The 20,894-nt window shown below is 42.2% G+C and overlaps 3 protein-coding genes across 3 annotated transcripts in view; 2 read left to right on the top strand and 1 right to left on the bottom strand.

The window, feature by feature from the left end:
• Positions 1 to 305: 305 nt before the first annotated feature.
• Positions 306 to 20,894, bottom strand: part of LOC149110863 (uncharacterized) — a 38,469-nt gene continuing 17,880 nt past the window's right edge. The window contains exon 2 of the mRNA XM_089291122.1: positions 306 to 426. The gene's annotated coding sequence lies outside the window, so the exon portion shown is untranslated. The remainder of the gene's footprint in view (positions 427 to 20,894) is intronic.
• Positions 2,741 to 20,091, top strand: LOC110050935 (uncharacterized). The gene is made up of 17 exons (XM_089291106.1): positions 2,741 to 2,845; positions 3,416 to 3,478; positions 4,547 to 4,609; positions 4,978 to 5,070; positions 5,446 to 5,538; positions 6,029 to 6,112; positions 6,449 to 6,586; positions 7,493 to 7,660; positions 8,081 to 8,120; positions 12,380 to 12,480; positions 13,105 to 13,192; positions 13,497 to 13,691; positions 14,633 to 14,710; positions 15,294 to 15,361; positions 15,922 to 16,020; positions 16,166 to 16,214; positions 16,370 to 20,091. The coding sequence occupies exons 4-17, from the start codon at positions 5,060 to 5,062 to the stop codon at positions 18,782 to 18,784; spliced, it is 3,627 nt and encodes a 1,208-aa protein (XP_089147232.1). The 5' UTR covers positions 2,741 to 2,845; positions 3,416 to 3,478; positions 4,547 to 4,609; positions 4,978 to 5,059; the 3' UTR covers positions 18,785 to 20,091.
• On the top strand, positions 8,146 to 11,769 carry LOC149110865 (XK-related protein 7-like). The gene has a single exon (XM_089291120.1). It carries the CDS (start codon positions 9,240 to 9,242, stop codon positions 10,479 to 10,481), a length of 1,242 nt encoding a protein of 413 aa, XP_089147246.1. The 5' UTR covers positions 8,146 to 9,239; the 3' UTR covers positions 10,482 to 11,769.

The following is a 20,894-nucleotide window of genomic DNA, read 5'->3' as shown; positions in this document are numbered from 1 at the left end:
GCCCTTGATGTCATAACATACCTTTGCCCAGTTTTCTTATGCAACAGTTAAACTGAAATTCGTTGTTTGTAATCCGTGCTAATCTTTTCCATCCTTCACCATCCTTGTTCATTCATGGTTTATTATTATTTCTTTGGTGTTTTGTTATCTTAGTAAGCTACTATTTTCAGGCTTTTTTTGAATTTAAAGGTGATTTTTACGCGGGCAAAATAACTCAAAATACCGTGACTGAGCTCCTTTGGATGTACGCTTGTATAGATTGTGCTTGGCAGCTCTTTGCGAACTTCTGGCGCTGTAGCAACGTTTTGTGGAACAGACATACTCAAGCAATCTTTTTACGACCAAAGCATACAACTGTAATTTGAAAGAATTTTGATTTTTTTAAAATTTACTTCCACACTAACAGACCAGAAAAAAAAAAAAAAACTACTTACGATACAATGTTTGAGAGGGGAGTTCCCTTTCTTAAAGGCGTGTCATCTAACTTGAGCAATGTCTTAGACAACCAGCCTCACAAGAATCTATTATGAATTTCTGCTCTGCACAAGGCATTCAATGGAAATTCAGCCCACCAACAGGCCCTCATCATGGCTCAGTGTGGGAAAATGGGGTGAAGGCCTGCAAGCGTCATCTAAAGCGAATAGTTGGCGAAAGTAAACTTACCTCTGAAGAGATGACAACTGTTTTGTGTCAGATCGAAGCTTGTCTCAACTCCAGACCTCTCTTCACGTCACTCGACTCAAATGATGATGATGGAATTGCCCCACTTACTCCTGGTCATTTTCTAATTGGCCAACCACTCGAAGCGCTGCCTGACCAAGTTGCAACAGCGCCGATTTCAACCCTGAAGCGATGGCAACTCTGTCAAGCTCTTACACAGCATTTTTGGAAGCGGTGGTCAACCGAATATCTCAATGCCCTTCAGCGATTCAATAAGTGGAGGCGACCCAAACGATGTCTTCGTGTCAATGACGTTGTGCTCATTAAAGACAATCGCACTCCACCATGCCAGTGGCCCCTTGGCCGAATCATCAGAACCCATCCTGGTCCAGATCAGTTAGTCAGAGTGGTCACTGTCAAAACCAAAACCAGAACATTCGTCCGCCCAATTGTAAAGCTGTGCTTGCTGGCACCATCCGAGGGTGCTCAGTAAAGACTTTGCACTTATAAACAACTTAAACTAACATAAAGACAACCTCATTCCCAGGGTCTCTCTGAGGTTGACATAAAGAACCAAATGAACTCAAAGAAACATTTTCAAGTAACTTTATTAGATCAAAGAACACTATTAAGAAAACACTATTAAGTAGCATTTACATTTTATCTTGATTATATCAAGGCCGGCGGAATGGACACGCTTGATTTGTTAGCTCATTAGCATATTTGTCATGCGCAGTTTGTTCTGTTAGTTAAAACCTCGTGGTCGATTTAACTGTCACGTTTTCTATCATGCAAGTTAGTTGTGTACGGTCTCATAGACGTTTATCAAATGCAGTCCTATAAGAAGAAGGCTCGTCCGAGTTTCTTGGCTTATTGTGAGAGCCTGAAAATACAGAGTTCTCTCTTGCTATGCTTCGACAATCATGCGACATCCTCGTGAAAGATACTTCTGAGATTTGAACTGAAACTTTCCACGAATGTTCATCGAATGTTCGAATCCCAGACGTCTTTCGTGCGATGCAAGTGAATTAACGAAGAGATTATTTTGTTTTATAAGTTACTATCTTAAGAAGTGGACAATAAAGAGAAAACTGTGGAAGTCCTTCAAACAGAACTAGCAGATTTGACATAGTCTGGCGAATGTTTTTTCTCCCCGTCTAGTATTCCGGCGGTCATTGCTTTTGATAATAAGTGTCATACATCTATTATATAATGTCTTTCTGTTCTCCCAATTTAAGTCTGTTTCAAGACGTTGTAAGCATTCATGGAGAGATAATTCTCTTGTTTTGTCTACTTTTCAGAATTGAGAGCGTGGAAAGTCAATTCACTAACCAGGACAGCGATCTTAAATTGAAAGACGAGAAAATCGACCCGCTTCAGAAGAGGTAACGCTTTTTCAATTAGCATCTTGTCTTGAGTACAACAAACAATTTCCGAGTTGCTTTTTACCTCTGTTTCAAAACGAGTCCTGGTGCACAACCTTTCATATAGAAATGAATTTGATTTGCAAGACAATGAACGTGCGAGGAAAGCTCATTGCAATATGAAAGGTTGTTCACCAAGACTCGTTTTGAAACGGAGGCATAAGCAACGCGGAAGTGGCCTGTTGATCAAGGTCGCCCGTCTTGTTCATTAGGAGTGTTTTGTCCGGGATCTTTTTCACTTTAAAACCACGGGCGGATTTAGGGAGGGGATGGTGGGGTGTGGCTTGGGTAGCTAACCACCCATAATAAAAAAATAATTAAAAAAAAAAAAAACATGAAAAAGATTGTGAATATCATGGCAGAAATAAAAGCAAACACTCTTGACAGGTACCTCATAAGAATTCCCACTTTTTGGCACGGCTAGTATTTCTGGTGTGGCAGTTTTAAATTAGGTCCCAATTCTCCAATTGGAACATTGTGCAGGCATGCCCCATTGATTCTGCAAACCTAAGGTAACAACCACTCCCCTCCGGCTAAAAACCTTGGATTCACCTCTGAAAACGTCCATAAGGCCTGGTCATTCTATACATTGTTTTTTTTTCAGTGCAAGTGGCTTTCAATAACAGTTGTTAACGAATGGTTTATTTCTCTGTCAGGTTGGACGAGACTCTCAATTTAAATAACAAACTCGATCAGTCCGTACGTAAGAAAGAGGAGAATATCCGTACGCTGGAGAAAACACTTCAGGCAAACGAACAAAGGTACGAGATGGCTAAGTGACTTCTCGCAGATTTTCTTATCATACTAACGGACGCGAAGATTTGGAGTTTGAAGTTTAACACTGCGTCTGAATAGCGGACCATGCCTTATCTTAAGGTGCTGTAAAACCTGGCAACGTTTCATGGGATTTGGTTCGTAAATAGTAGGCCATTCCCGTGTTGCCTTTTGCTTCTCTGTCGCAACGAGTTTGTGCGAAATCATTCATATGAAAATGAGTTTCTTCTATAGGTTCAGTTTCATGCAAATCAAATTAGTCCTCGTTTGAAAGATTTTACACGAGGACTCGTTTTGTATCAGAGGCTCAAGGTATCCGGGAAATGGCATATTTGTTGCACTGTTGCGACAGCCATAAAACAACGCCAAACATTATTACAGCGTTCCACTTCGTACACTACTTGCTGAAACGAAAACACCGCAACTCATTTTTATGTTAGAGTGTGGTTCACTAGAGAATTTTCATTCAACTAGCGAGATGAACGAGGTTGATCACGATATTTGTAGCAAATGTAGCTGCTGCAACATGTTAAAACGTCTTCTGTACTGTATTTCAGGGAAGAGGAACTGGAGCAATTGCTTGAAACAAAAACTGCAAAAGTGTTGGAATACAAGAACAGGTAACGAGACGTGTTCATCCAGTACTACTCAACTGTGTGGTCAGAACACGTAATTTCTTGCTACAGTGCAAGAGCTGTTTCAAGCAAACCAATGAGGAGAATAGAGAAAATCGTGTACTGTGTGGAATTCTTGAAACTAACATTATGGAGTAACGTTTGAAGGTCGGCACACACCAGGGGACATGCTGCGGGCACCTGAAGCGGGGCAAGGTCCTTCCTGCGTACGCCACATACGACGCATGCTGCAGGGACAGTACGCCAGCTTGTGCACACCAGGCGGATATTGGTGTATTTCTATGTTGTAGTGGGATCAGTTTAAAAGAGCAGTGCACACGGTGCGACATTGAAACTTGAGGGCATTCCACTGCTTCCTGACGCGCGAAATCAAACCTCCTGAATTACATGCAACATGTTGCGGGGACAAACTCGTGTCCCGGAACGGAACTTTTTCGAAAAAATAGACATGTGACACAACGAAACCTCGCTGCAGCATGTTCCCGCAACATTTTCCCTAGTGTGTGCCGACTTTAAACCGTACTCAGCCGCTCAATTACCAGGCCTGTAGCTGTCCAGACACCGTTTGTTATTGGCTCACGAAACAATGCGTGAATGATCCAAACAATGCCCCTATCTCTTGAAACAATAGAAGCTACAGGTTACCAGAACCAATGAAAATACAGGTCTGGAAGAGGTGCTGGACTAGGACAATTACCACCAGGACTAACTATCAGTCTACCCTGTGAGGTAGTTGTGTGTGCAGGTGACTTTGTGTTACGTTTTGCTGGTCTTCGCACAAAATCACATGCAATGTCCTCGAGCCAATAAAAAAGAAGCGCATGTTTACTCACTCAGTCAGGTTAAAGTACAAAACCAGTCGTCGTGTGGGTCACCCGCTCTATTCCCGCGTTTTCTTGTCGATTACGTGTCGGTGTCTGATTGGTGTATTACACTTTTCTCCTCGGTCTTGGTTGGTTTTGCTCTGCTACACTCATCGGAAGAGTGCTGTTTGCTTGTAAGCGCAGTTGCTGTTGCTTATCTACACGGTCCTAATTTACCTTTGTTATTTAGAGTAAAAGAACTAGAAACTGACGTGGACAACAAAGATGACAAGCTTATAGAACTTCAAAAACGGTAAGAAAGAAGAATTGAATGACAGAAACGGTTCTTTCCCGGCAGTAACCACCTCAGTACCATTGCAGAATTTCTTCAATTTCTTCTTCCAATCTTTCCGTCCCCATACTGGAAACAGCACTGGTCATTTGAGCCATATGATGTTTCGTTCTCCAAATGAAGATCTGAGTTATTTCAGGGATTTGACTGACAATCCGACTCGGGGATTCCATTCTCCAAACCCTCTTTCCTTCTGACTGGCAAGGTCATAAATGAGATTAACAGTCCTCTCTGTAACCAGTTATTTATATTTTAGCGGCGTTGCTCCCGAGAAGCCGTGAACTTGAAGTTGGTTGTCATGTTCAAGTGTCGTTTCTCTTTCGTCTTAGGTTGGACAACCTCAGAAATGCAGCTTCAGCCGACACTAAGCTTTCTTCAGCGCTGAAAGAAAAGGACATCAAGATTGCAGAAATGGAAGCGAGGTACTGGAAACTACAATCGTAAATCATTCAAATCGGCCCTCCATTCTTACCTCTGGTTTGGTGGAGAATCGCACAAATGTTAGGAAAACCTGCAAGAACCGCAAGTGCTGTAATTATTTCTAGAATGTTGTTTGGCAAGCAATAATTTTGATCTTGCAGATTCTTATCTTGTTTCTGCAAGTCACAAAGGATTGGAGCTACAATGTAATTAGCCCATGTTGGTCATGGTTTCAGTTCAGTCTCGTTCAAATTCTAAATTCGCGAGAACTCCGCGATAACGTGGTTTCTTGATTTTCAAAAAGAAAAATTTGGAAATAGAAAGGGGTATTTTGTATGTTGATATCAGGTGTGTCTTGTTGTTAATCCATTACCTAGGGTAAAGGAATTGTCAACTACCTTTGGACAAGTTGATAAGCTGGAAAAGGTCAAGAAGGAAATGGAACAGACTGTGTTAAGTCTGGAGACGAAGTAATGTCAAGTTGTGAAATGTTTGTTGTTTTTTACTCCTTACTACATGTTATGCGTTGAAGAGCAACATACTGTAATTACAAGATAATTTGGTTTTATCAACTGGGTTGATAATGTGAATTGGCCACCGAATCTCTTTACGGTGGCCAATTCACTTTATCAACCCAGTTGATAAAACCAAATTATCTTGTTCTCCTCCCCAACGACGCAGCACCACAGTTTCTTTAGAAGCCTACCCCCTCTATTCATTTACTGTAGCTACAACCAAACTTGTTAACACCAGAGGAAACCCCGAGATAACAGCGTAAAAATGCCTTGACTTTTACTTATCAAAGTCACTCTTTCGTTAAGAAATGGGAAATATTTACCGTGACTGCACAAACGTGTCAACAGAAATAATGATCGATAATGTGTTTTTGCTTGATTTGACGATCGCACTGGTGGATTGCAAAATTACATGCACTTAGTAATTCTACTCGATTATTTGTAGGTTGGAAGAAAGTGAAAGCGAGAATAGAAGACTAAACCATAATCTGAAACAGGAAGAAACGAAGATAGAAGGTTTGGAAAGACGGTAATGGCGGCTTGCAACAGTTTGGTTAGGTTTGATCGCTGATATATGAGTTATTAAAGAAACAGTCATGTAAACTATGGGGAGATTAGGCTGTAAATAAAGGCCAGAATAAATATTTGAGGCTTTAGCAGTATTGGAGTTTTATTACCAGTTGCACTATCTGCGCTAATGTAATTTTGTCAGCTCTTGAAAACTTGACGCGCTTATTTACCAAGTACATCTCGCTATAGAAATCATGCAATTAAAACTACAAACCGTTGTATTGAAATGTGGTGGGTTGCTGAGTGTGTTTTTGGACAAAGTTAATGTATTCCATGGATGTATTTGTCTGATCAGGGTGGCAGAAATGGAAGTGAGTCGAGAAGACAACAGCCAGTCACTCAGTATGGCTCTGAAGCAGAAAGATAGCAAGATAGGTCTGTTAACACAGAACCTACAGCAGCAGGAGACTGAGAGAATGGCATTGGAAGCTAAGTAAGTCTGCATTTTAGATCACAGTGCTTACAGTTAATCTCGTACACTATTAACTGTTTTATTTACACCATATTAGTTACAGTTCTCTCGTATCTAACTTAACCTATTTCATGTACTGTATTGTAACTAACTTAACCTATTTCATTGTACGCTTGTAGTCGTACGCCCCTAGAGTACTTTTGGGAGGAGTAAGTTTTCGTAACTAATAACAATAGTTTTTTATTCTGTATTTAATTAAAACTTAATCAACGAAGACAGAAAGGTGAATAGCCTGGTTATGCATCTTACTAGTGTAGATGAAGTATTTCAGAAATAGTATTGTGTAATTAAATTTCTTTAATATCTCTTATTCATAGGGGTCAGATATGATACCAAATATAGTTTCTCTTCAATTGTTGACACGAAGTTTGACTTTTTTCCCCTCTTTTTCATTTACTTAAAAAATAAAGAAAATGAAGTTTCACTTGCTAGTGTCGCTAAACGAGTCAATTACGTTTACAAAAGTCTTACAAATTGACAGTTAATAAAGGTATGATCAATCGAGTCTTTCTCCCCACAGTAGAGGCATTCATCGTCCCCTTTAACACCATATCGAGAAAACTCCTTTTTGGCAACTATAATTCTATGGATTAATTTAAAATGGAATTCCTCCAATTTTGTCTCCTTGCAGTAGTTTTTTTTTTTCCAGGCATTCGTAGTGAAAACGCCAGTCACCAATAACGGTTCTTTTCAGAACTTCTCTAACCCAGAAGATCACACTAAACGAACTATTGGATAATTCAGTTGAATATTCGTAAATACTAACGGGTAGCTTACTACTTAAATAACCCTCATGCCTTTCTCTATATATCTTTTATTTCATACGCGGTTCTTTAACGCTTCCTTCGAACGCATTTCTTTCTACAGATTAGAAGAAGTTACAGCCCAGGCTAATACGTTCTCTCGGCTGATCGAGCAGAGGGAGAAACAGGTACGAGGCCTGAAAACGAGGCTGGAGGAAGCTGTCCATCAAAATAACAAGATGACGCACGCGGCCGAGCTGAAGGATGACAAAATACAGACACTAGAGAAAAGGTTTGGATTTAACTGTATTCGAGAGTTATCAAATTGGTGTCCGCCCCCACCCCCTTCCCGAATAACCTGAGGGGACGCAGTAGCAGAATTTAGACGCCGCAATTAGTGCTCAATCAGCGCGCCGAAGCGTCGTCGAATCTTTTTTGAAATACTCGAAGGTTTTCCAAAGGTTCGTTAAAGGACTCTGTAGATTTTCCGGAGCTTCGTGAGATTACCCGAAGATTTTCAGAGCCTTGTTGTCCAATCAAAGTATAGCGCAAGTGCCTCGATTGCCAGGAACAGGTTTCTGTACTTTACTTGCTTCAACGGCTGTTCCGTCGTCGCCCATGAAGGGGAATTCATACAAAATTTTGTAGACATAAGAAGAGCCAGGCTTTGTCCAACATGTCAGTTTTCTTTTTCTCTTTGTTTTATTTGCAGACTGGAAGTTTCGTCTAAAGAGCAGCAAAAACTTACAGAGGTAAGAACAAAATCTCAACCACCCTCAGCGAAACCCCGACAGAACGCTAAACCTACTGCTTGGCTTGTTGTTTAGAGAGGCTTTTAAAAGCTCAATTTATACGAAATCTGGCGCTTCCAAATGTAGGTACGCCGACCGATAGTTCTAGGCACGGTCTGCTTTATTAAACGAGAAAATATGTTTGATTGTTTTCAACTGCACTCCTGATTATTTCAGCGAAAAAACTATCTAGTGATTCTTGGTAGAAATTAGCTCATCTAATTCTGAGATGTGGGCGAGATGTTTTATTTTTATGGACGGGCGCTTTTAAAGGTATTGAAAAGGTTTTTGCTTTTGATAGATCATTCATTCATCCTGCAACAGACAAGTGCATACACGTTTTCAGGCGGCGTAACTTCTGCGTAACAGAGCTTGTGCAACCAGCCTTACCGTAGCCAGCCAGCCAACAAACGTTTGAAAGTCATAATTAGAAAAATCAAAGTGCCCTTGAGCCTCCAATCCGGCTAAAGTACAAGAATCAAGTTGTAGTATTTTTGTATTGACAAGAGCCGGATCTAACAATTGATAATTAATAAAGGTGACCTTCATTAATAGGTCACTAGGTCACTTCAAATAAAAAAATAAAACCACATCGCTACAACATTACGTTATGATGCCACCAAAAGCTCTAATATCCGCCATAATGCCTGTTGCTTCAACTCTAGTACTAAGCTCCAAGTTATAGTGACATTCACGTGTCTACTCTTCCCCTGCCTCTTGTGAGATTCTCGCGAAAACAGGTCCTCGCAGTTGAAAGACAGCCCCGACTAGCACAGTGAGTTACTGTTAAATTGATTTCGCCAGTGACACCCACCGAACTTTCACTGTCGCACAGGTGGAGATGCTTTAAGAGTATTTCCTGTCCTTATGACCGTTGGTATAACTTTTCTATAACACAAACATACTTATCCCTCTACCCGGAAAGTGACGTCAAGTAATTGCACTTAACGTTACACTTCATGATTTTCATGCCTCATCAAATGTGCCTTCTGATTACCACATATTTACAATTTTATTTGGCAAGAACAACCTGTGCTCTCTGACCTAGAACTATTGTCTGAAGGCGTGTGTTACTCCGACATGTCATTTGAACTCACTCTGAGGGAATTGTATCGCATTCATTGGTACGACGTTGTCTTCTTTCTTTTGGGAGCCCTTCTGAGCTTTGCTGATCCAGTTACCGATATACTCACACTGGTGGTATTCTACAGGGAAGATCACAAGACATGGTTTGGTGTGGGGCTGGCGTTTGTTGTCTTGCCCTGTTTTGTGTTCCCGTTCGTCCACTACTTTTCAACTTTGAGTGCTTCTCAGAGAGATAAAAATGATCCTCTGACCATTACATTTCAGCCTCGCCACGCGTGGAGAGCTTTCGTCTTCGGTTTCAATCCTTTCTCTGCTGCGTTGGTGAGACTACGAGCTTTTTACTTGTGCATGAAGCATTTTAGAACCCTCTGGAGTCAGTCACATGATAAAACGAAGGCCGTGCGTCGCCCGTCTGTTGCTAGCGTCGAAAGTGCCGATGGTGTACTGTTCTACAATAAGCTGGCTCCGTTGGTTGAAGCACTTCTTGAGTCAGCCCCTCAGGCCATAATTCAGCTCTATGCCATGAATGTTCAAGAGGAGCCTGTAAACATTATTCAAATGATTTCTTTACCTGTATCTTTCCTAACTTTAGCTTGGACGTTCACAACTGCGGATGGGCTTCTTCATGATGATGAAATTGGCGTCCTGGATGTGAAAAACAAACTCCTACTCTTTGTTGCTCACTTGTTCCTTCTGAGCAGCCGACTGTTTGCCGTTGCCTACTTTATAGTCAGCTACAGTTGGTGGATCATCAGCGTTTTAATGTTTCATTGTACTGTTATGGCGGTAGTTGATGTAATACTATTGTTACACCAAGAAAAGAAAGTAACAGCCGAGGTAGTCATAGTAATTGTTTTTCTTTCCTTGCTCAATTGGGTAAGAGATGATATGACGATATATTTGTACTTTGATGAAGGACAGGACGATAAAAACCGCAAACAAGGGAAGAGAATGCAAGTGCTTTCTAATGTTCTCTTTGCGGCAGAAAACCTGGTTATGATATCGGTTTTCTATTTCAGCTCACAACACTCGAACACCTGGTATGCGTTACCAGTCACGATTGGCGTGTGTTTGTCGAGTTATATCGGTGTCTTGTTGAGGCTTGTTCACTTTAGGTTGTTGCGAAAAGCGTACGAACCCATTGATTTGGAGGAGTCTCTCGGTGAAGAATTGATCACCTCTCCTACCTTAAGTTCTCCGCCAATAACATTTGCTGACTTTGAATCATCAGTTTGAGACAAAATACATGCCTTATCTGATATCTACTAGCTGTTCTGCTTTGAATGATGAAAGATTGATCATTAAGCAAAAGTACAGCACCAGTAGACAATGAAGCAAACAACAACAACAACAACACACTGTGTCACCAAAATGAAAGAACTCTTAGTTCCAAAAAAAAATAATTGAAATAGAAAATTAGAAGTATTTTATTCTCAGACTGAAAACATATTAGTAAGCATTGTAAATAGCTCCGGATCTAGCGGTAAGGGGTCAAGTCTTGACCGCAGCCTTGCCTTGAAGTTGTGTTCTTGGGCAGGCCAGTGCCTTTTTCAACCCAGGAGTACCTGCAAAGTGTTGGGCAACCGGACAACCTGGAAGTTACTTGGGATGGAATAGTACCCCATCCAGGGTGGATACCGATGCTCCCGTCACTGCCAACCTGATAAGCCAGCTAGGCTTGCGAAAAAATGTAGGAGTTGATGTTTTCAGTTTTACTCAGTTAGTGTTGCAAGGATAAAGTTAGAATTGATAATTAGTTTTGGGAAGTGCAACACTGCTTTAAAAGTAATAAAATGAATTTTTTTAACTGCTTCGAGAAACGTTCGCCGTTGTAATGTTGTATATTCTCCCATATCACAAGTAACCCGTCGCGCATCAAAACATTATTTGTGTTGTTGTTAATGGTTGACTGACTCTTCTACTATGAAATTTGCATTCGAGCAAAACAAGAAGACGTGCGCATTGGATGGTTTTTCCGGTTTCAAGCATATAATTCGCCTCAGGGAAGATATAGAGGCCCGGTCCACACTAAGCCGGAGGAATTTGAAAACGGAGCTTTGTTTCCTCTGCTAGGCCTGCCGTTTACCCAAATCCGTCGCGAAAACGGAACTTTTCGAAAACGCTCTTGAAACCGGAGGAATTTGAAAACGGCGGTGTTTCGTTTTCGTGTGAACTGACAACATTTCAAAAACGGAGCTTTTCAACAACGATGACGACGCGATGGTCATGTGATTTCTTTGACCGTGTTTTCTTCAAACACAAATCCCAAATGACGGCTGATTTTTGCCTTTTTAGATTCCTCTGGCCTAGTGTGGACGAAAAACGTTTGATGCGTTTTCAGAGTGAAACCTCCGTTTTCAAATTCCTCCGGCGTAGTAGTGACGGTGCCAGAGACAAGAGAACGGTTTTGGCTCAACCGAGCTGGATCGTGTTGATTGCGGAGTAAGATTGGTTCATCTGTAGGAAATGAAGGGAAAATCCAGTTTTCAACCTATCAAGTCTGGTTTAAGCTGAAAAGAAAGAATTGTCACTGTAGGCGTGAGATATTGAGAAGTGCAAAGTTGTTTTGAAAACACTGTCAAGGCACTAACCTTGATGTTCTCTTGTTAACTTGAAGTTGGTAACCATGTTGTCTTGATAGACGTGTGTTCGTGAGTTTCAAGTTATGGCGATTTTAAGACTAATTACTCTTCTACCTTCTCAAGTAATGAAGAATGATGCTAAAATTAAAACGACACAAAATTGAATGGGCATGGGCAGCCCTCTGACATAACGACACAATCGCTTATCTCGGTAATGTGAACATCGACATAAAGGCGTAAGGAAAATATCAGTTGTTTTTTTGTTACGTTGTTGTGTTCTTGCAGTTATGTTGCTATTATGTCATTATGTCAGGATGTTCACACTGCAAACATAACGACATAACGTCCTGATGTCGTCATGTTTATGTCGTTATGTCGCTAGTATGAACGAGGCCTAATTGATTTGTTTTCACTCTCGTTTCATTTTTTAAAATCTGGTTTTGCTGAGAGAAAAAGAAAGCCGGTTTCAAAAACGGCTCGACCAGGTTACTTTTCAACCTGGGTAGAAGCATTCGTTTATTTGTAACTTGTCCTTGGATTGCTTACTTGTAGATTGTCGAGTCGTATGATAAGAAAGCCGAGAAGGACAAAGCTCAAAAAGCAAAGGGAAGCTCGTCTCAGACGATCATTTTCAAGCCAGCGGATAGCACAAGGTCTGTTTGTCGCATATTTTGACATCGTTAAATAAGGTTCAACTCGAGACTTGTGGAATACCGTGCCAGTAAATAGATGTTTATGGGAAGCCTTGGGAGGCGCGATGGCCTCGTGGTTAGTGCGCTCGTCTCCGGATCGAGCGGTCCGGGTTAGAGCCCTTCCTGGGGACATTGTGTTGTGTTCATGGGCAAGACACTTTACTCTCACAGTGCCTCTCTCCACCCAGGTGTATAAATGGGTACCGGCGAACTTAATACTTGTGGTAATCCTGCAATGGACTAACATCCCATCCAGGGGGGAGTAGAAATACTCCTAGTCACTTCATGCTACAGAAACCGAGATAAGCTCCGGCCTGAGGGGCCAGTTGGCTCGCATGCAGACTTGCCTCGCCTTACCTTACCTATACGAGGATCCACATAAGCCACAAGAATCCAAGTTAGAAGAAAAGAGTGATCCATTTCTACGATCATCTCCCTACAGTAATTTAAAAGTTATTTATCCTTCTAGGGTTATTCCGTCTTTCATTTCGAATTCCAGTCCAAAGTGTGAAAGGCCGCGCAAGTCAGGAATGAAACATTTGCTGTATAAAGATTAATGCTTTTTTGTTGTTGCTTTGCTTGCAGGTCAGGACAGAACACTGTGGAGTTGTTAGCTATCGCGGATAGACGAGTAGCAGAACTCAACGAGGAAATAAGAATGTTGGAAAAACAGGTAACTAAAACTACCAACCTTGGAAATGTTGGTTCACTCAAATTAGGAGGCGCAGATCTTTGCCACTTATTCATCAGTGCGGTCACAAAAACTGCAATGGGCACAAGCAACTCTCCTTTCGTGCATTTGTATATGATGGAGAACAGACCAGCATACCTCGTAACAGCAACGACAGAAACTTCAGCTTACTATCAAAACTAACAGCTTGCCATGCAAATTAAAAGCTACCACTTTAACAATTACTAACGGACGAAATCTAGACAAGCAAGAAATCACTCACGAGATAATGTATTTTGAATTCCAGAGCGCCACGGTCACGGCTCAGAGCGAGGCAATGTCTGCGAGAAACGCTCAGCTAGAGATTGAGAACGAGTCGCTGAAGAATGAATTACAGAACTCCCGAGCGGACTATACAGCGCTACAAGTGGATATGAATGACGTCAGAGATTATTATCACCAAATAGACATTGCTGCCTCAAAGATGGGCCACAGATGTGAGGTGAGAAGACATACAGGATTTCCTCTACTGCCAGAGTTGGTGGGGGCTTATCGTAATGATTCGACTTTGCGCCCGGGGCGTTAATTTACTTTTGGTAGCTTAAGGGAGGGCGCTTATTGGAGAGGAGCGCTTATCTGGGATGGGGCACTTATTTCTTTATGAACATATACAACTGAATGTGATACAATACTTTAATAGACAATAACAAACTCTTTAACAAAACTTTAACAAAAGGGGCTTTGATAGTCGTGATGTTCAAGATTGCATTGAGATGAGAAAGAAGAATTCACAGTTCATTATCCTATATTAATGTCTTTGGTATCATTTTCGCAATGGGGCACGTATTGGAAGGGGGCGCTTATGAAATAAAAAAACAAAAACCGGCGCTTAAAGGGGAGCAATTATTAGAGAGGGGCGCTTATCGGAAGGAGGGTGCTCGGCTAAATCGAGTCATTTGGCCTAGCGAAAGGACGTGCATGGTTTGTGTTACAAGAGGTGAATGAGTTAATAGCGAAGCTGGGAATTCGAAGTTTTGTTTTTAAAAGGGACAGAAAATGGAAGGGGGGTAGGTGCTTATAAAATAGGTCAGAAGAGGCAGAGGCGATGAAAAGCTAAACGAGGGAAGTTTTAGAGCGGCTTTCAATTGAGTGTGATAAAACCAAACCAGTTACTTAGCAGTTAGACTACTCAGTCAATCTCAAACCTTAGTAGAACCAAAACCAATTAATGGAAAACTGCTCTAGTCTAATGCAAGTGTTGGTTTATGTAACAACAATTTATTTCGGGGAAGTTGAACTAGAAGCATTCATCATCAAGGTAGCCTCGCTTTCGCGGGAAAAGAAGCGCGCGCAAAACCACGAACCAGCGCGAAGGCGGTGCAACTCGAGACCAATATCACGGCGTATCCATTAAAAATATGCTGTTATTATTGTGGTAAACAGATGCTGGGCCAGCTGAATGCTACACTAGAGGAGGAAAACAAGGCACTGGTCGAACAAGTGAACAAACTCGTGGAACAGGTGAATATGAACATCGATATAAACAATAAATATTAATGACTGCACTGTCACTGATCAGCATAAGGATTCCTACTGCTGTATTTTATACGTTTCCTACAATTATCGTTGGGAGAGTTCTGCCGGGATGATTTGAGCCCGTTAGCTCAAGCATTTGGATATCCACCGGATAAATCACTTTTCCGTTAACAACGAAACCAACTGCGCTATACTGTAACGAGTTATTTGTCTGATGCATTAACCCATCCTTTGTTACTGTGGTTTCACTCTCTTGACCTGGCGTAACATTTGTGAAGCAAGTGACAACATCCGTAGGTGTATCATCAGCTTCATTTAGGTCAGCTTTGTCACATTCAAGTCATTTGATTTACAAAAGTCAAATGGAAGGAAATCTCTAAATAATAATTTATTCAGGAAGGAAAACAACGAAGAGGTTTCAATTGAGCGGATAATGAACGACGAATTTGAAGAATTTCGGCTACAACAAAATTCTCATAATCAGCACTAATAAATGTGCGTCAAGTAGCATAGAGAATTACTGTGTTGATCTTTGGATTTTAAACTCATCGCTGTTTCCTTCTGTTAGAATCAAGATCTTCTTGTCAAGTCGCTAGAAGATAAAGATCATTTCATGGATGATGAAAGGGCATTCTCGTGAGTAGCATTTGATGGTGTTTTTATTTTAATGCCTTACAAAAGGAAATATATCGGAGACAATTTTACCATTTCAAGCAAAACCACCTGTGTGTATGCTTCACTATCCTGTCCTGTTTAGTGTTGTATTTTAGCGCCACGTGGTAATGTCGTTCTGTGTGTTTTTGTGGGCAAAGCGTCGTTCGCTTATTTTCGCAGTGGACTGATAGGGGAATCTTTACTGGCACCATTGCTTACATTTTGTCTTACACTATGGAGGGCAACGTGCTTGAGAGAAATTGACTCCACTCACTTAAGAGCTTGTAAACTTTTGTGCGATTTTAGCTCTTTGGGTGTTATATTCAAGGTGATATTGGCTGTAAAAGACTTAAGTGGATGACAAAAGCGCTCAAGACCTCGTATATCGTTGGATTTGGAGTTGTTAAGCCCGCGTCTTCGCACAAAGACTATTGAATACATCAAGCTCAAACATCTTAGGACAGCTAATGGTTCGTCTACCTGGTTAACTTATCGAACTAGACGCTAATCTCTTTGCTTGTTTTATTTTTGATTCCTTCTAGGGATCGTATCTACGCCCTCCAACGTCAGAAAGAACGACTCGAGGAACAAGTTGATTTAGCAAACAAAGCGTTAGCAGAGAGCGCCATCAAACCGAAAAAGTGAGATAAATCTTTGAATACTACAGGAAATAAATGTACTTCTTCCTCTCTCAGAGAGGGTTTCCTGTCTGTTCACTTCGTTACCTTCGTTGGTTACCTTGGGTCATGTTAAATACTGACAATGGTTCTTATAATTGATTTACAGAAAACCTAACTTCCTAACAAGGGTCATGAGAAAAGCTGGATTAAAAAAGGCGAGAGAAAAGTTTATTCATTTACATTAAGTTTACCGGTTGTCTACGACCATTTCGGTTTTCGATGACGACCCATTTTGTTATTACCAGTGTTTCTTTTTTATTTATTTTATTTTTTTATTATTTATTTTTTTATATTTTTTTTCTTTTAACAGAAGAAAGACGAAACTCCCAAAAACAAACGACATAGTGTACAGCTTATTCGCGTCGACAACAGTCCGTATTTGGAGGAGTTCGAAACTGGAACGCTAGTGGCCACACCCATTAACAGACGAGACGAGACAGGCAGCGAAGGTTCACGGGAAAGCTCCACATCCGGGGACTCTAGAGCGGCCACCAAGAGTCTGTTGAATTCCAGTTTAATTAGTGCCCAGTCCGAAGTTATCCTCAAGCGACAGAGAGAAGGTTACATGTCGCCTTACGTTAGCACGCCCGTTCTGCCACGCCCGGACGAATCGGAGGCCGTGCGCCTCCGTTCTGCCACCCACGACATGTCTGCGTTCCGTGCGCGGCAAGTTCGCTCTGAGATATTTAACGATAGTGACTGGTCGCCTGGTCGCCTCGGTCGGCCGCGGAGCATGGACTCGCTGGACAAGTTGCCCAGCAGCTCGTCTACTCTGACTCCTGGTGATGGGGAATTGGGGGATGGACTTCCGGCGAAGGAAGAAGGGGGATCTCCAGCGAGGTACTTGAAGCAGCCAGGGATGAAACACCTTACTCCGTCTGCTTCCCCCTCAGGCATGAGGAAGCATCACTGGGCGCGAAGCAGCCCCAACCTCTCCCCGGTTGTTTCAAGAAAGGAATATCCAGTTTCGCTTGAGCCTCTACCCCCCTCCCCACCCTCACCTGCATCCTTGCCAAGGTCAAGTTCTCACTCCTCGCCCGTTCCTCGCAGAAAGCTTGAAGAGAGACCACCAACAGGCAGCCCTCGCCACAGTCCTGTTCTAGCCAGGAAGGACAATAGTACATTTTCTCCCTCGCAAAGAGACCCAAGAAGGTCGAGTGTACCTAACCAAAACACGCAAAACCTGGATACTGGACCAGTTCGAGAACGATTAGAGGAATCAGCTAAAAGTAAAGTTTCCGTGCAAGTCATATCGTCTGTAAATGCGTCTAATAGTAATGCTTTGCCGTTAGTGTCTACTGGGACCATTTCATCTCCATTTCAGGGAGATCAGATGAAGAGAATTCCTGCGGAAGGGGCGAAAAATGGCCCACAGGTGCAGGCGTTTAATGGAGGTGTTTCAAGTCCTCATCAAGAGAGACAGCGGAGTGGTAGCGCCGATAGACGTGCAGAACCCACCTCATCCACTCCCCGTGGATTTCAGCGGCAAGCGAGCTTTAGTGGAGATAAAAACATGGTTAAGGCTGCAGAGCCTTTTAGGAACTATAACACCATGCCTGCGCATGTTAAGGACACAAGAGAAAGGAGTGCCAGTGGAGATCAGAGCTCTGCTAAGGCATCAGAGCCTGCAAGAAACCACAACGCCGTAGCACAGCAGTCAAGAGAAAAGAGCTTAGGTGGTGACAAAAACGATGGCCCTCGAATAATCCAGATATCGCAGATGAAAGAGGGGCCTATTCGTGACACTGTTCAAAAAGGCCCGGCCCATTTACGAGAAAGGAGCCTTAGTAACGGCAGAAATGAAGGACTCAGAGCATCGCAACGACAAGGTACTGTATTTGCAGCTTCATCTGGACCCACACGACAAAGCGTTCCAGTGACAGCTCATTACGTTACAAGTGGGACTGTTGCCAAGAGCGAGACGTCGTCCATTTCGGCAGCTAGTACAGCTGGAGTGGGAACCTCAGTTTACATAGACGCAACAGGGGTAGATTTGAGTTCAACTCCTGTGACTTCTCGGGGAAGCCGAGGGGAAGTCAGTTCGTCAGCGGTGTTTGCGATTGTTCGAGACAAACACGGAGACGAGCACGTGCTACCTGGGTCAAACAACACGCCACCTTCACGTGACGTATCACGTGAAATGTCACGCGCCATTCCCGCGTCTGAGCCCAGATCGCGGTCAAATAGCAGTACCCCCGTGTCGAGAACTCCTGTTGGTTCAGAGACTAGTTCAACATCACGGTATAGTGCGGCTTCCGTATCACGAAACGGTGTCGCCACCAATCCGATTGAATTGAAACCATCTGCGAACGAACGTGACGAGAACAGAAATGAAACTGTACATATGACAACAGCGACCATGCAAGAGACCGCCAAACAGAACGTTTCAAGCGTACGAGCGCGCATTTTTGAAATCGAACACCAGTCTCCTCCTGCAGTCGGCGGTAGAGCGCCGCCACAAGCGCAGGTTGACGACGATGATGACGCGCTTTCCGTGTCGTCGCATCACAGCCGGGATTGCTCCCCCGCGCTGAGAAAAGTACGGAAAGCAAGGAAGGCGAAGGAGAAAGAAATTTTCACGGATTCGCCCGCTTCGTCAGCAACTGGTTCCCCGGCGCCGAGTCAAAGGTCCAGCGCGGATGAGAGGTCACGGGCGAGATCAGTGGGGCCTAACCAGGGGGATGGGAAAAAATCCTCGATTTGGTACGAATACGGTTGTGTTTGATTATCAAATCAAACCAAGCATTCATTATAAGAGCATTTGCAGTGAAATTGTTATTTATATATTGATGCATCGACCAATTCTGCTAAAATAAAAGGACTGCTCGGGAATACAGTCGAAATTCACGCGGTTTACCACCTGTTCTGCGAATCTAGGCTAGTCACTTGAAGGAAGTTTCACTCGGGGCCGATGTAAACTGTACAACCTTTCCAAAAGAACAACTTGGTTGCGACTGTCGCCCACGAAACGAAAAAATGTGGTAGCATTTTGAAACACGTATTAAAACCTTAAGAAAATTGTAGCCCAACCACATTTCAGTTATCAAAATTGTATGTACGCTAACCAAATTCTTTTCTCCTAAATCGGCCATGTTCGTGAGCAAGAGAGAAATTAGAGATCTTTCACATTTGCATAGTCACTCAAGTAAGTTTGATTGTACTTCATTCTTCTGCGGTGTTTCAAATTGAGTTTTCAACTCGTGACCAGGCTTCCCTTGCCAAGCGAGAAACGAGAACAGCCAGAAACGAAGCGGTTTTGTTCGAGATAAGGAAAATGAAGCGGTCGTGGGGTGTTTTTGTATGTTTGGTAGAGCGAAGCTTGATCCGAAGGTTATTGTTGCTATCCTCTGCAACTCCGCTGGCCAGTAGAGTAAGGCTTGTAAATATCTAGAATTATGTACGATTGTTAGCCGTTGCTTTGTTTAAATAGCTAGCTGTAATTAGATCCCGCCGAATCCTCTTGAGTTGATTAATTTATTTAAACAATGCACTTCGCAAGTTACCATTTTCCGTATGAGCACAGAAGACGAGCAGACATCTTTTTTCTTAGTTCGTCGAGTGTGACGTGAAGGAAAGCGCGAGATGAGGAATGTTCGCGTTAGGGCGAGAACAGCGCGTGGCCATTTTTTTATCGCATTTATTTCGCATCGCACTCGACGGTTTACTAAAAATAGAAGTTGCTACTAGTCTAGGATGGCCAATGTCGTAAAATAAAATCAGCTAATCTACTCCCATGATGAATGTATTAAGTGATACTATATTTTGGAAAATCGAGTAAGGAATTTATAGTCAATTAGATCGATTTGCGATGCAAAATAAAAAATGAAAAAAAAACATTGAGATAATAGGATTTTCTTTGTTTCCAAATATTCAGGACGTTTTATTTATATTTATAGATATTTAATAAAGTAGCTACCAGCTTAATAATTTGTAAATGAGACGTTTTCTCGAAATGGTGAATTTTGACGTAACCATCCATTCATTGATCACGTTTGTAATTACGCTAATAAAAGATTAGAGTTGTTGACCGAACTGTAGTGTTTTTCCTGTTTTGTTTTTGATCATAGTAATAGTAGACTCTTTGTCCTCAGGTAGTCGAGTGGGCGAGCGCGCGAGATTATCGTGCACGCTCGTGTACTTGCGTATTCGACCCCAAGAACACTGAGGAATCCTTCAGTCTACGCTTTAAGAACTATTCAAGAACAGTTTTCTCACTTAAAGTGGGTGTCCCAAGCACTGCTGTAATAATGAGGGGTCATTTTCTCTTGATCAGGACCGAACAATGTTGCATTCCCTTGGTTATGCTAAAATTTGAGAGATACACCCTTGAAACGCAATCACATCAGAGCGATGGTTTCAAACTTTTATTACAGAGTTATTTTTCGCAGCTAGTTAGGGTTGAGAATGGTCGAAAGGGTTTCTGTCAGGTTAAACGCTGAACGTCTCATCATAGTATGCCATTTCCGATCGAGTTACCTTGTATCTCTGCGTCAAAGCGAGTCCTCTTGTTAACCTTTCATTTGAAAATGCGTTTGATTTGCATGAAAATGAACCCGTAGGTGGAACCATTTTCATATGAATGGTTTTGCGCGAAGACTCGTTTCGACACAAGCAAAAGTCAACTTGGATGTCCACGTTCTGGATGCTCTTTACACTCGCGAACGCAAGGAAAGAGCATGGATAGAATAGAGAGCTTAAGGTCATTCCACTGAAATAGAACCTGCACTGAGATTTTTGTGAAACTTTGCCCAGTGATTGTTTATACTATAGGAACTTAAATTTTGAAATAAAAATGAGGGGTCCCCATGTTCGTTTAGGAGCAAAAGCACCTTGTT

This window comes from Orbicella faveolata, unplaced genomic scaffold (assembly GCF_042242905.1).
Source record: "Orbicella faveolata isolate gen_17 unplaced genomic scaffold, um_ofav_v1 contig_24, whole genome shotgun sequence".
Lineage (NCBI taxonomy): Eukaryota > Metazoa > Cnidaria > Anthozoa > Scleractinia > Merulinidae > Orbicella > Orbicella faveolata.
The sequence above is the reverse complement of the archived record's forward strand: the minus strand, read 5'-3'. Positions and strand labels throughout refer to the sequence as shown.

Excerpts from the sequence above, each read along its gene's own strand:
- LOC110050935 (XM_089291106.1), top strand. Across the intron at positions 8,121-12,379 it reads AGCAGCAAAAACTTACAGAG|ATTGTCGAGTCGTATGATAA; the intron begins GTAAGAACAAAA and ends GCTTACTTGTAG. Across the intron at positions 14,711-15,293 it reads TGAACAAACTCGTGGAACAG|AATCAAGATCTTCTTGTCAA; the intron begins GTGAATATGAAC and ends TCCTTCTGTTAG.
- LOC149110865 (XM_089291120.1), top strand. The coding sequence starts at position 9,240 with ATGTCATTTGAACTCACTCTGAGGGAATTGTATCGCATTCATTGGTAC.